This window comes from Rhynchophorus ferrugineus, unplaced genomic scaffold (assembly GCF_030347505.1).
Source record: "Rhynchophorus ferrugineus isolate W39M unplaced genomic scaffold, kcgeb_rfMv2 rfM8, whole genome shotgun sequence".
Lineage (NCBI taxonomy): Eukaryota > Metazoa > Arthropoda > Insecta > Coleoptera > Curculionidae > Rhynchophorus > Rhynchophorus ferrugineus.
This window is the reverse complement of record NW_027472587.1, coordinates 13,173,606-13,188,772: the sequence shown is the minus strand read 5'-3', so window position 1 is coordinate 13,188,772 and position 15,167 is coordinate 13,173,606. Positions and strand designations below refer to the sequence as shown.

The 15,167-nt window shown below is 32.4% G+C and overlaps 1 protein-coding gene across 10 annotated transcripts in view; it reads left to right on the top strand.

Annotated features, from left to right (window-relative positions):
- Positions 1-14,919, top strand: part of LOC143200833 (uncharacterized) — a 623,832-nt gene extending 608,913 nt beyond the window's left edge. For 6 of the 10 annotated variants that reach the window (XM_076411562.1, XM_076411560.1, XM_076411561.1 and 3 more), the window contains 8 exons: positions 54-250; positions 1,529-1,717; positions 4,088-4,191; positions 4,252-4,416; positions 4,469-4,633; positions 4,712-4,771; positions 7,195-7,370; positions 11,349-14,919. In XM_076411562.1, the coding sequence (XP_076267677.1) occupies positions 54-250; positions 1,529-1,717; positions 4,088-4,191; positions 4,252-4,416; positions 4,469-4,633; positions 4,712-4,771; positions 7,195-7,370; positions 11,349-11,523 (1,231 nt within the window). In that variant the 3' untranslated portion in view covers positions 11,524-14,919. Of the gene's footprint in view, positions 1-53; positions 251-1,528; positions 1,718-4,087; positions 4,192-4,251; positions 4,417-4,468; positions 4,634-4,711; positions 4,772-7,194; positions 7,418-11,348 lie in introns of all 10 variants that reach the window. The other 4 variants (XM_076411567.1, XM_076411566.1, XM_076411565.1 and 1 more) reach the window with 2 other exon arrangements.
- Positions 14,920-15,167: the final 248 nt, after the last annotated feature.

The following is a 15,167-nucleotide window of genomic DNA, read 5'->3' as shown; positions in this document are numbered from 1 at the left end:
GTAAGTGCGATTAAGTTCATTTAATTTAAGTTAAAAGTAACGTTCTTGAACAGGATTCCAACTAACAATCCAATGAAGCAAGCACGAAAACGAATGAGGACCGAACCTCTACAGTTACCGGTATTCCATCAGTCAAAATTGCGAGCAACGCGTAGTAAACCTCAAGGGTCAGCTCAATATACACCACAGCCAATTTTAAATCCTCAAAGAACCGGGACAGGACTGTATGTAAATTTGAAGCAGAAATCCAGTAAGTGACTTCTATCATAATATTGTGTTTACCTTCTTAAATAATGGTTTGTGAGTTTATTACAATTAAAGGAAACAAAAGATAGACTAGTAAAAAAGGAAATCTAGAATTAATAGAAATATTTAATGTGCAGTACATTTCACAATACTTGGCACCATCGAATCTACCATATAAATTGGTGTAATATTATATAGTACAATCATGTTTTTTTTTTAATTTGAAGTCTCCTTTTTACCAACTAGTATTTGTCTGGACGGGACCTACAGTTTAACGCCGGCTCCGAACCACGGTACTCGGCATTAAACCTACCGACTGGTCAAAGTGACCAACTTAGAGATCATCCCACAAGACATCCGGTCTTACCCAGACTGGTTACTGGCGTGACTGGGATGGTCATTCCTTGTCGGATTTTCCACTGTTGCCTATAAAGACATTTACAATTGCAGTCGCAAACATAAAGTACATCCATGCCTCAGCAAGATCCGAACCCGCGACTATCGTAACAGTAGGAGGACCGTCCTTTCGCCATGAGCACTGTCCCAACGATTAAGAAAATTAAATGAATATATAACTCCTTTAAGAAAAAAATTGATGATTTCAAGGGGACACTGATACCTAATAAAAACAAATTCGAATAAGGCTATTTAATGCTTTAAAGTTATAATAAGATTAGTATCAACAAAAGAGCTAAAGTGTCAAAAGAACAAGAAAATAAACACTCCTCACTTCTCTTTTCTGACCACTTCAAAAGATTTTTGTCTCTTCAACATCCGAGTAAACACACTGTTGTGAAGCAGTTATATTTCAACGTTTTTATATTCACGCCATCTTGCATGGTGTTTTTTTTTCCAAAACCAATTGATTTCTTCACTGTCCATTGATACGCATAGGTCTAGGATAGGATATGGGATATTCTGAGATGCCATGGAGCGTTAACAATGCTGCGAAAAAACGTTATTTTAATAAGTTTGGAATATATTGGTATAGATTTTCTTTGTGCAAACCGACAATAGCACCTCCTATGTCCGCATTTGCTTCAAAATGTGTTTATATCACAAGGAATTGTTGTGGAGTACTATTTGGGATTGTCGTCCAAGCAACTACAACATTTTTTTGAGGAATTAAGCCAAAACACTAATATTTCCGAAATATTATATTAGAAGATAACAAAAATAAACGCATTTTGAAATTAATTATATGATTATTATATGCAACAGTTAATATCAATTAAAATGTGTGATAATAACTCAATAAAAAACATCTTTAAAATATTTTCAGATGAAGATGGTCCATCATGGAACAACGATCCAACTCCTGAAACGGATTCCACGCCCCATATCAATATTGGTCTTCAGTACCAGTGCAGTATACCCAGTTATAAGTCTGTACCGCGAAGAACTTCTCCAGAGCCGGCTTACGAAGACCTTCTCTGGGACCCTGGTATAGGAATGTGTACGGATTCAGAAGGTACATTAACAAAGTATTGATTATGGTTCACAAAATGTATTAATTAAGAAATATCGAATTTATAAAGTGTGCTTTGGATGCCTCCATATTTTTAATGTTTTACCAAATAATTTAATGCATTTTCTTTCGTAATAATTTATTTCAACGAAAACATAAAATTGTCATAATATTTTAACTCATCTTCTATATGACTTTTATGACTGAAGACGAATGCTTCCAAATGGTAGTATAATATTAGGAATGATAAAAAGTCTGCAGGAGCTATACCACGCGAATATAGTGGCGATTTAATGGTATTTGTTGCGTTTCTATCCAGATATTCGCTTGTCATGGCAGGTTTATGAGGTGGTGTATTATTGCGATGCAATATTGAAGAGTTTTAACCACAAATCCAGACTTTTTCGCAGAATTTGTTACTCAATCATCATTTCGTTCATTTCGGCAAAGCTTCATTTGGAAACACTAGTTATCGTTGAAGTTCCATTTACAATATAAAATGTAAGATTGTTGAGAATTATAAACTAACTAAATGTGTATATATCTAAGTATCCTCTTACCTAATTCAATGTATGTACTTACCACATTCTCATCGTTCGACTACACTGTCATCGTGCACATTTAACTGTTTGACGAGTGCATTGGGATGCACAAATAGTCTTTCAGAGTACTTCGCACTAACACTTCAAATCACACTTATTATGGGTTCTAAGGATATCGCGCTGAATCTGTTTGTTGAAGACGTAATTGTTTACACAGTTTAATATCATAGGTCCAAATGGACCTATGTATTGACTTATACAGCAAAATCTTATTATATAATGATGATCTAGATTTACGCCCTATCAGCCAATATATTTGGTTTAGTTTCAGCCCAAGCTGTTTGGCCCAAGCGTCGATTAAAATGCATTCCCAGATATTTAACGCTGTCTGCTTGCAGAAGTTTATGATTTACTGAGGGCTGATGTTGTCTTATTTGCTTTGATACCCCACGTTTTCATCCACAATTCGACTTTGTTAAGATGAAGTTGGAGGTTTCTTGTGGCTGATATTGGATCCTCGTTTAATGATAAAACCGTCGTATCGTCAGCCTATGTTGCAGCAGCAGTGATTCTTGAGGTCGGTAGGTCAGCTGTATATAATAGATATAACAGTGGTCCAAGAACACTACCCTGCAGAACACCCGAATATATTGGGTGTAGGTCAGTGTATTCGTCACCCTGGTTGACAATAAAATGTTTCTCTGTGAGTTATGCTTTCTGCAATTCAAAGTGCGTATAGGACAAAAGCTCTTTTTAATTTAACATGCAGTCCATTGTACCACACCTTGTCGAAGAGCTGAGATATATCGAGAATAATCTGTGTATTTGTTCTACTATTCCGTGTTTATTACGAAAGCCAAATTGATAGAATAATATTTATCTCTTCTACGATTATTATGAGTCTCTTAATGTATAGTCTTTAAAAAAGTTTAGAGATCACAGATAACAGACTTATAGAACGATAAGAGGAGGCGTCTTCATAATAATTTGTGCCAATTTCCAAGTGCTAGGAAAGTATCTAAGCTTTAGCATGGCATTAAATATGAATTTTATTATTTAGATGGACTTTTATGAGAACTCTTTTAAGATTCTTCCAGTAATTAAGTCAAAACCAGGAGCTTTTTAGCATTGATTTCTTTAACAATTGTTTGTTTTACTTCCTTAACGATAAATTTCTCATGCAGATCTATTTGAAATGGAGTGTTAAGAAAATCAACTATGTTATTTTCTTCTGTTACGCATATCTCAGACGGGTAAACTTTTATTTTAATACTAAAACTAGAAATTTTAAACTTTTCAACTAACACATTAACCAGGATTTATACCGGCCATACTCTTGATTACATAATATATTACAAACATAACTAGTAGCTTTTTGTGAACATATTGCAACCAAGTGAACTTCATTTGCCATTGCTTCGATAACATAACCCTCCATTTAGATGTGTGGTTCCTCTTTGAGACGCTCTTCCATTGTCTGTTATTCATTGATGATTGCTGATTTTTTTCAAGAATGTTCATAACATGCTACACCTTACTGATCCCAACATATGCACAGAAAGATTTTATATCCATGAATATTTCGCTTAATGGACAATTTTATAATACATCATGGAAAACTGTTATTTTATGCAAATAAATGTCATAGTATTTCTTTAAGTTGTTTTACAGTTGTTGAAATTGATTCTTCGTATTTTTGCAAGCACCTAATAATATTTCTAATAAATTGTAAAAATATTGTCATTCAAAATATATAGTAAAATTTATTTTCTCTTATACATTTTTCTTTTGGTAATAATTTCTTTTATGCCAAATTATTAATTTCTTTCAGTCGATATGTACTTGGAGTTTGCATGTTGTGCTGCCATTCCTGGCGGTGGACGAAATAAAGAATATGCCATGCACCTTCTACATATGTGCTCCGGAAACATTCATGTATGTTTAAAACACTCGGCTACATCGAATCAAATAAATAGGAACGTAAATGTATTGCAGGAGGCCATGTTACGTCTTATGCAACCATCACCAAGTTTACCAGCAGATCATCCCCTATTGGCGTACTCTTATAGTGAGAGTGACAAGTGGACCTCTGCAGAAACTGAACTGTTTCATCGTTGTTTGATGAAACACGATAAGGATTTTAACAAAATCTCCGAAGAAGTATGTATAACAAATCACCATCGGACCAAACCACTGACACCAAAATTTGTAGATCAAAACAAAAACGGTGAAGCAGTGCGTTCAATTTTACTACGTGTGGAAGAAGGTGTGCGCGGACGAATACAGCCGGCTAAAAGCTATCAGACAGATGAAGAGAAACCACAAAAATATATCCGAATCGGATGACAAACCATATCCTGATGTGAGGTTGTTAGGGGTAAGTTTCCAGCGATTGTAGCGTCAGCGAAACTAACAATACCCTTGTTATTAATCAACTTTTTGCATTGTATTGTAGATCGCCGATAGCGAATCTCCGATGAGAAATTTTCTCTGCGAATATCCCGACTGCTCAGCTGTAAGTTGTAGATTAAATTGAATTTTTTTCTGTTTCGTTCATATAAAACTTCTGTCTATGATTACCAGTGATGAGCATCAGTCATTTCACATTCTGCTATAAAAATAACGATAATTTAAGAGACATATAATTTATTTAACAATTTTACCAGGTATATGTCAAACATTTGATATGATGAATACGTTTATTACATATAAAATGAGTCGTCACATCTTGGGTTTTTAAAGATAATAATATTATTATACAAAGAATTGTATTGGCAATAAAAAGCATTCGATGAATCAGTTTGACTGAGAACACACTGAAAGCAATGCTATCATCAAGCGCTGTCAAGAAATTATTAAAGTTTTATCCACATTTGACTTTTTCAGTTTCAGTTAAATTAAAAAGAAATAGTTCCGATTATTAAAAAATATCTAAATTAGATATATAATATTAGATATCGATATATCAATAAAATCGATAAAATTATATCTATACCTTTTTTATACTATAGAAAGTAATATAATATATTTCCCAGACCAAGAACCTTTTTGTTATCGCGATGGTAGCATTTTTATAATTTTCTCTTAAACGATAATAATAAATGAATATATAGTAGTATTCACTTGATCATAACCATTATGGTTTCTTCATCTTCCTGAGATTAAAATTATCCCTAATAAATACCAATTTTAAATCAGTGAAAACAATATAGCAAAATAATTTATATAAATTACCATTAAGAAATTTTGTCGACAATTTTTTTTGACAAAATGTATAGGAATGCTATATGCATTTCTAGAAGTCAGTTTATATTTGAGAAACAAAATTATTTCCGATAATTTCGTTTCAAGAAACTCTAAATCAAATGTAATTAACAAAACAACTAAAATTTTAAAAAGTTAATAAAAATTCCAGTAGTATTTTATTCATAGAACTAATTTTATTAGTTTTCAGTGCCACTTAATGGAATTAACTTTTAACTAATTAAATAATATTTCTACAAGTCTGAGTTCTGTATACACAAAGTTAATTAATTAATTTGCAGTACGATTTAATATTTGTACATTTATTTTAATGAAACTGAAAAATATAATGTTACTAACAGTATCTCATTCAATTAAGTGATTGTATGCTTTCTGATCATTTTCGAAAAATTGGTCATTTAAAAAATCAAAATATTTCTCCCAACTGTCTGATAACATAGCCATAGCAAAAGTGGTAATCAAAAGGCGCTATATTTGATGAGTATACTGATTGTGACAGAACTTCCTAGAACAATATATCCTTCACAATTCTTGCATTCAGGTATACAAAACAAATATTTTCCATTAATTTGGGGAATTTAACTTGGATTATTGGGGAATTTATTAAACTGGCATAAACAACTCTGTTAGAGTGAATTTGACTATTATTTATTTTGATATTTCACATTAAGACTTGTTTTATTTAATTGTTAAACTAATTTTGAGAGATATATGTTAGGAGTCAGCAAATATTTTTCAGTAATTTGGGGAATTTGACATGGATTATTGGGGAATTTGGTAAATTGGCATAGACAACCCTGATAGAGTGAATTTAATGATTACTTACATTGATATTTCGCATTAAGGTATGTTTTATTTCATAAAATAATTTTAAGGGAAATATGTAAGGAGTCAGCAAATATTTTTCAGTAATTTGGGGAATTTGGTAAACCAGCATAGACAACCCTGGTAGAGTGAATTTAACTATTATTTATTTTGATATTTCACATTAAGACTTGTTTTATTTCTTAAACTAATTTTGAGGGAAATATGTTAGGAGTCAGCAAATATTTTTCAGTAATTAAGGGAATTTGACTTGGATTATTGGGGAATTTGGAAAACTGGCATAGACAACCCTTATAGAGTGAATATGATGATTATTTACATTGATATTTCGCATTAAGGCATGTTTTATTTCTTAAAATAATTTTGAGGGAAGTATGTTAGGAGTCAGCAAATATTTTTCAATAATTTGACGAATTTGACATGGATTATTGGGGAATTTGGTAATCTGGCATAGACAACCCTGTTAAAGTGAATTTAACTATCATTTACCTTGATATTTCGCATAAAGGTATGTTTTATTTCATAAAATAAATTTAAGGGAAATATGTAAGGAGTCTGCAAATATTTTTCAATAATTTGGAGAATTTGATATGGATTATTGGGGAATTTGGTAAACCGGCATAGACACCCCGAGAGAATTTAACAGTTGTTTACATTAAACTTCTTATTTTCACTAATAGATGTCGCTGATAAAAATGTAGGCAAGCGCCTAATAGAATGAATAATTATTACGTTATGCTTGATATTTCTGAGATTTAAATTAATCCCTTCTATAACGAATTTCATCTAATTTTTAAACTAAGAACTATGAAGATGTGGATTTAATACCGATACTGTTTTATTTTGCAGAGTTTCAATTCCCGCGCCGCCCTAAACGGCCACATCCGCATCCACGGCGGTACCGCGCGCAACTCTCCGACGCCATCCGTCACCGAGCGACGGAACTCGTCGCAATTCTCGGTGAGCTCGACCATCTGTCATCCCGATTCCACCGATCAAGAGTATCCCTGTAAGATATGCGGGAAGTAAGTTGTTACCGATCATTCGTCAATAACGCTCTAAAAGCGATAAGGTAAATCTTCGGTGTGTTGTTGCGTCCTCTGCTTACGTGCTAATACTATACGTTTCTTTCACATTGTTGAACACAACATCCAAAGAACGGACAAGAGGTATCTTTTATTTTCCCGTCGAGTTCGCGTGGGTCATGCGAACTGGATGTCCCCAAACGAGCATAGAATGAGTGAAAAATATTGCTTGAGAAATATTCACCATCAGATTATCAATATTGTTTTTAATTAGTGTCAATTTTATCTTTTTTTATATCTCCAGCCATGGAGTAATGTACATAGTGGTAACTTCAAACATATAATTAAAGAATTGTTTTGCGTGTTCTTGGCAGGAAGACGCTGAGGACACCATTTCATTGAGTTCAAATTACTGTTACTACTATTACAGACACCTGTAAAGAAAATATTTTATTAGGAAGGCATTTAATTGGTTGACGATTTTATACGCATCAACTGATTGAGCCCTGACGTCACATTCTACTGCCCAATTAAACTTGAAGTAAAACCCAAGTGTAATTTATCAGAAAAATTATTAAAACAAAATTCTACAAAAATACAAATATTATAAAATATTAAAATGCCAAAACATAAATATATGTAATGTATATAAATGACAAAATAATGAATCGTAAATATATAAATAAAAAAAAATTATATGTAAATATAAAAAGATGCAACCTAATTGAGAACACGATGCCCTTTTTCATAGTTATTTAGCGCTATTAATTTAAATAAGATGTATTAAAGTTACCTCATACTGAAGGCTGACAAGGACTCTGTCTGATAATTTTTAATTTATTTGTTTAACACAAAAATGTATTTAGGCACAAAAGGTTATAATTATTTTTACAATATTATTTTTATTGATCAATATTGGTTAAGTAGCCTTAAACCAAAATATTAATTATAAATATTTTAACCAATAAACATTTGTTTAAATAAATGAACCACTTCAAAATAATTAAGTTTTAAGTGATAACACTTTACAAACATCTTAGTGAAGGGCAAGAACATTTGGCTCTATATATGGCTTTACCAGGCCAAAAATATTTTTACACATTTCGGGCTGTCTCTTCAAAGGAAAACGACGTCTCGTCGTCTTTTGTTTTATCTCAGCACATACACTGGATACACAACACTTTTGAGACTAGATATATTATAATCAAATAATAGTGATTATAAAATGCTGATAATCTGAATTTTTTAAGATAAAAAAGCTACAGTCCTCAATTCATGATTCAGACCACTTGAATATCATAACACTCAAAGAATTTGTTTGTATAACAGTTTGGATTGAACAGTTGAGATGTGAAGATTTTCAATTTTTACGTCTTACTATTTTTTGATCAAAGTAGTATGTGATTTTTTACGCGAAAATATTTTTCACTTATCCTCACAATTTTCAGATATGACTCTATATTTTTAGCAGTTCTGTTCACAATTACACTCAAATAATCAAAGCGAGTACCTAGCAAGATATAAAATCGCATCACCAATGCCAACTCGACAACAGCCTTTACCACATATCCTCGAAAACCAAAGGGGAGCCTCGTTTATTTTTCCTTTTAGTTACCTTCGTACATTTTCTGCCTTACCCTGGAAAATTTATTTTTGAGCATGCCATGTTGTTATTTTGTTTCTCTTAATTTTCTGCTCACTCTCTTAATACTGGAGTTTTTGAGTACCATTTATTAGAACGCACGTCAGCACGTCACAACAAAATACTGACAGTTTTTGCCGGTGATTTTTTTTTGGGGTGGGAACCAACGTGGATGGGCAAAACATCATATTCCTTTTAAAGAAATATTATCAATAGGTTGTTGGGTTGATTTTTGCAGTTATTTACCAATCCTCTAATCGCCAATAAATATTCAGTATAAAAAACTATAAAAGACAAAAATTTTAATGTTAAAAATTTTAATGATAACCATATGATTATTAAAAATGTTTTAACTAAAATTTAAAAAATGGTAATTAATTGTGTATTTAAAACAACGTATTAAATAAAAAATTTAAATCAACAGTTTGAGTTAAATCGAGAGACATAAACTAAAGACTCCAATACTAACACAACACCAACTGCTTCTCTTCTCTGTCAGAATTAGATCTAGCTATTCTTTTCTCTTCATTCAGTTAGATTTAATGATAAGAAACGCATTGAAATATAAGTTATAACGCCTTTATTTTATAATTCTACTTTCATTTCATAAAGATACAACTAATTGGCGGTAAAGATAGGCCCACATGATTGCAGTGATCATTGGACTAAAAAAACTTAGGTCCAATTAGTGAAAACTTGTTTTCGATGGGATTTTCTCATATAAACCAAATATTTTCTTCGAATGATCTTATTCTAAGAATAGAGTTCCAAGATAGATAATATGAAATTAAAATTTGCAGTTTTTTTCTTCTACTTTCTTCTACTGTAACCAATATTGTCAATGTAACGCTGCTCCTTTTGCGACAAAACAGTTCTACACATTATACATGTTTTCTACGACTTCTATATTAACCAGATAGATTCAAGACAATGCTCATTCACGAAAAAAAAAATCTTGTAAATATGTCGAATAATGTTTTTATATTACGTATTATAATTATTTGATTAATCGCAAGATAAGAAAAACAAAAAGATTTTCCAAATATTGACAATATTAAAATGTATATGATTTCTAGCCACTACGGCTTCCAATTTTTCTGAATTCTGTCCATCTGCTTTATAATCATAATCAGGTGACTGTAGTAATTATAATATAGTAATTTTCGTATATCTTACAACATATGGTCAAATATTGTCATGTTGTAAAACCAATTTTTCAAGGTTTGGTCATTATTTAGCATTAATGTAGGTATAATATAAGAAGTGTGAAATGTCTTTTTTAATTTAAATAGTTATTTATTGTGAAAAATTGGTACAATATATATCCAAAGTATTTCGCTCATTCTCTACCATATACTTTCCCATCTTTCTGGTGAAACCAAGTCAAAAAACGATGTCGATTTTGCAGTAATCACTAGCAGTAACAAGTATTTCTTGCGTCTTCGCTATTTTGAAACTGTTTGCCAGTGATTCCATGCTTTAAAGAGATCAGCAAGTGGTAATCAAAAGGTCTGGTGAGTACCCTGCAATGCGTTATTAGCAGTGCAGTGCTGATCTTTTTTGCACCAGTAAATCGTTCAATTATCATTGGTTTCATTGCCTGTAACATACTATATCTGGCAGATCTCACATTATGCACAGCAAGATTTTGTGACCATGTATATTGCTCTTGCAGGTAGATGTGGATGGGTCACCTGAACTAGCCCACAACATCTTGCGCTGGGGATTGTTATAGCAGACCACTTTTCATCGCCAGTCACAATACGCCTCAGAAAACTCTTCTTTCTTTGTCTAGCAAGCAATGAAACTATTATGTTCAAACATTTTCCATCTTACCTGCTACATGTAAACGTAAAAGAAACAGTTTGAGCTACCTGGAAGGGAATTTGAGCTATACAATTAATTGTCTTCGAACTTATTAGTCCTCCAAGTTTTCCCTTAACAATACCAATGACGAAACATCATCGCCATATGTTCTTGAATAAGAGTAATGCTGATTAGGATCTGCATACTCTAAAAAAGTCAATAATAATGGAAGCCTGTTATTGTATGTATAAAAGTGACAAGACCATCAAATTCATTAGTGAGGTTAAGTTGCTTAACATTGATACTTCGTATTTTCGTCAGTAGATGTCGCCGATAAAAAATAAATACAAATCTAACTACACAAAGTATTAATATCAGAGTTAATATTAGAAAATAGTTAAATAATAAATGTATAACAATCATCTTTTTGTCGAATACTAAATAATATACGAAAATGAAAGCGAAATTATGGATTTAAAGGCGCTATAACACCGAGCGGCGTTACTAATGTTTCCTCTCGTTGAACTTAGAGTGTTCCCAAAGATCAAGAGTCGCAGCGCGCACATGAAATCCCACAGGCCCCCCGACGCCGAGCCAGTAAAACGTCGCAACAGCGAAAACAAGGAACCCAAAGAACCTAAGGAAGTTAAGGACTTCAGTACGAATAGCTACGAAATCTCCGTGCCAAGCCCTTTTAGTTTGTAGTATTTTAACTATGTCTAGATTTTGTTCTAATTTAACTATCGCCTCGGTCAACCAAGCTAATGTTAACCAGCAGCAGTAGCGGCAGTAGCAGCAGGATTATTTCGATATAATCTTGAACGACGATAAATTATACGAATCATTAAAATCGAACGCTTTCTGACAGTTTTTTCCCTCACGCCATCTCATGTCTCATCTCTTTTTAAACCACATAGAACGTCAAAATTGTCAGAAGGTCTTATTTTATACGTAATATTACTTACATTCCATCGACATCGTGTGTGTATTTCAGCTAACGTGACTCTGAACTGATGGAATAACATCCAGCGACTGTGTTAAAACCCCCCAATAACTCTTATTAGCTTGGTTGACTCGAGCAACAACTCGAAATCAAAACACGGTCATGGGCAATCAAAAGTAAAGCAACAAATATGAGTCAGATCAAAACCAAAACACAAAAAAAAACTATTGTTAAAGAGAAAAAGCTGAATACTGTACGATTTTATAAAAAGACATATTAATTTAGAAACATTAAAATTTTAGGGTATTTAAAAAAAAGTAAACAAATATAGATAGTATAGAATTGTATAAAACTTCAATCCATAGAGTACAGAGATATATATTTAATATGTATTGGGGTTGTGTTACGTTACATAAAATGTAATGTTAGTGCCTTTTCGAAGTCGAGTGAGACACACCATTGTAGAGCACAAGTTACTATCAACGATAAGAACTTCGGGATTATACTGCTAGTGCTCAAATCAAACGCAAAATGGATTAAATTACCTTTAATAATTACTGTGTTTCATCTATTTTTGTTCAATATTATTCGAATTATGGGCTTTCGTATTGGAGCTGCGTTTATTGATTCTTCTTCATCTTCACCTCAGGCATGTCGTTCCTACAAATCGATACATCTTGAGGGATGTAAATAAAAATCTCCTCCCAATAAGTAATAAGACCCAACACTCACCTACTGAAGAAAGAAATAGATTAAAAGATAAAAATTCTTAAAGGAACAACAGATAGCATTGGAGTGATATTAAGGAGACATAATATCTCAGGAGGAAGATACATTCTAAGATTCATAACCCTAAATCTCTAAATGAGATAACTATGTGTATAAAAGGTCTCCTGTTAGGAAGCTGAGAAGACGATTAGCATGTAGTCAAAGAACTGAATACTGAATAGTTACTGACCACAACATTCAATAAAGAGGAGGTTTTGTCCCATCCCCAAGGCCATTTTCAGAGAAAACGTCAAGCACACTATGAGATTTATAAATATGAAAATAACCACGTTTGTGCAAGGTCCCCTGTCAGTGTAATAAAGTGTAGGTGGGAGAAACTGAGGGGATGATTACAATACATGCAAAAAATATCAACGATGTGTGAGATATGGTTGTCTATATCTATATCTAACTAGTCATCTGCAAAATCACTGAAAGAATAGTGGCCACTACAATCAATTTCATAAAAACCAGAATTTAGCCACATCAGAAATGTATTTTCTGAGAGATCGTTGAAAGGGTTTTGACATTTATAATTACCAAATTAACCAAGCGTGTGTAAGGTCTCGTGTCAACGTAATAAAGTGTAGATGGGAGAAACTGAGGGGATGATTACAATACATGCAAAAAATATCAATGATGTTTGAGATATGGTTGTCTATATCTATATCTAACTAGTCATCTGCAAAATCACTGAATGAATACTGGCCACAACAATTAATTTCATAAAAACCATAATTTAGCCACCTCAGAAATCTATTTTCTGAGAGATCGTTGAGAGGATTTTGACATTTATAATTACCAAATTAACCACGCGTGTGTAAGGTCTCCTGTCAGCGTAATAAAGTGTAGATGGGGGAAACTGAAAGGATGCCAAACGTTGACAAGGTTTTGAAATTTTCCTTATTGCCTGATCACTCAACTCTGACAGAAAGTTGCTTTAGCATGATAAGATCTATTAAGAGTCTTAGTTAATTAAGGCAGCTCCAAGTCTCAAGTCTTCATCATTCAAATTTCTTATCAATTCACATAAAAAAAACTGTCTGTAGAATCTGTGAACTGTGTTTGATCCATTTTGCTCGGAATAAATATAATATAAATGAGCAATAAGATCTGAACTCAAATTGTTAAAAATATCAAAAGTAAGAAAACAAATGGCCATAGATATTATAACAAACTATACGTATTTTAACGATACGAACACATTCACTTGTCCGAAATTTACTTATATATATATATTATTACCTTGGCTGGTCAAGGATTGTATTATGAATACAAGGATTAACCGGATAGAAATCGCTAGATAAATCGATCCAAAGTAACTTTTCGCGTTTTTATTTTCGATATATTGAGAAAATATGGCCTAAATAATGTTTAAAAATAATCAGGATAAATCGCTATCGTTGTATTCACAATGACAATGGATTTAAAATGTACAGTAAACCAACTTATCAACACTATATCTCATAGGATGACCAGTCCCTAGTTTCTAATTTAGAATGGAGGAATTGCTCAATTGTCAGTGTTTCTACATGTTTTCGGTTTTTTAGATATTACGTATTAAGTATTAACAATGAACTATTCTTAAGTGAACGTACATAGATATAAAGATTATTTTACTAACAAAACGGTACTAAAACCCTTGTCTTTACTAAACCATTAGCGGTAGAGATTGATATTTTAGCTATATCTCTTCGTCTCGGTGGGGAGTCGTATAGTTACCGAAATCATATATGTAGTTAAGTGTACATAGTAGCGAACATGTATGGAAGTATGACTTATTATGTGCCATAAAGTGGATTGCTCGAGACAAGTGAAGGAGTTCGTAGATTTTTTTACTCAAAAAACAAAAAAAAAACGGTACCATCTCTAAGCGACCTGGTACCACCTTTAACTCTGTGTTGTGATCTTTTTAAAGTCTATTACTATGAATCTATATCTATATTATTACCTATTGATTAAAATATTTGTATATGTTACTGTATGTATAATACTAGAGTATATATATATTATATATATATGAAGCGGCCTACGTTATCCTAAAGTAAGGGATTCATCAAAGAACTTTCACAAAAATGACAATCTACCTTAATATTGAAGAAATAACTTTTCACTCTATTGGTGTTACACTTAACGGCGTCTCTAGAGACGTCCGACTTATTAAAAAATAGGTCATAGGGGGCTTAACTGTAGATAAATGTTAAATGTTTTAATATGTGTGCGTACCCACACCATCCTCCCAACTATAATGCTGTCGATACGCCAACATTTCTTTTTGATACATATCAGACGGAGCTTAAAACAATACGATACAATCTCGCACGTTACTTGTTGATATTGAAATAAACTGTTTCGAAAATATTTAACTAAAAAAAACGAAAAAAGAAAAACAATCACGACGACATAGCATAGGTGAATACTTATTACTGTGATATTTTCACTTCAGAAGTTGTGTTCTTTTTGTAAGAGGTGACGGACGCTAAACGAACAAAAAAAAATTAATAAAATAATGGTAACTAGATTTTCGAGATGATTGATCTACGACATACGCTACCGTTCAAAAGTCTGAAATGAGGTTATTAAAAAAAACGAGAGTAACACAGATAAGTTATGTTTTATTGAAGAAAAATTTTAATCA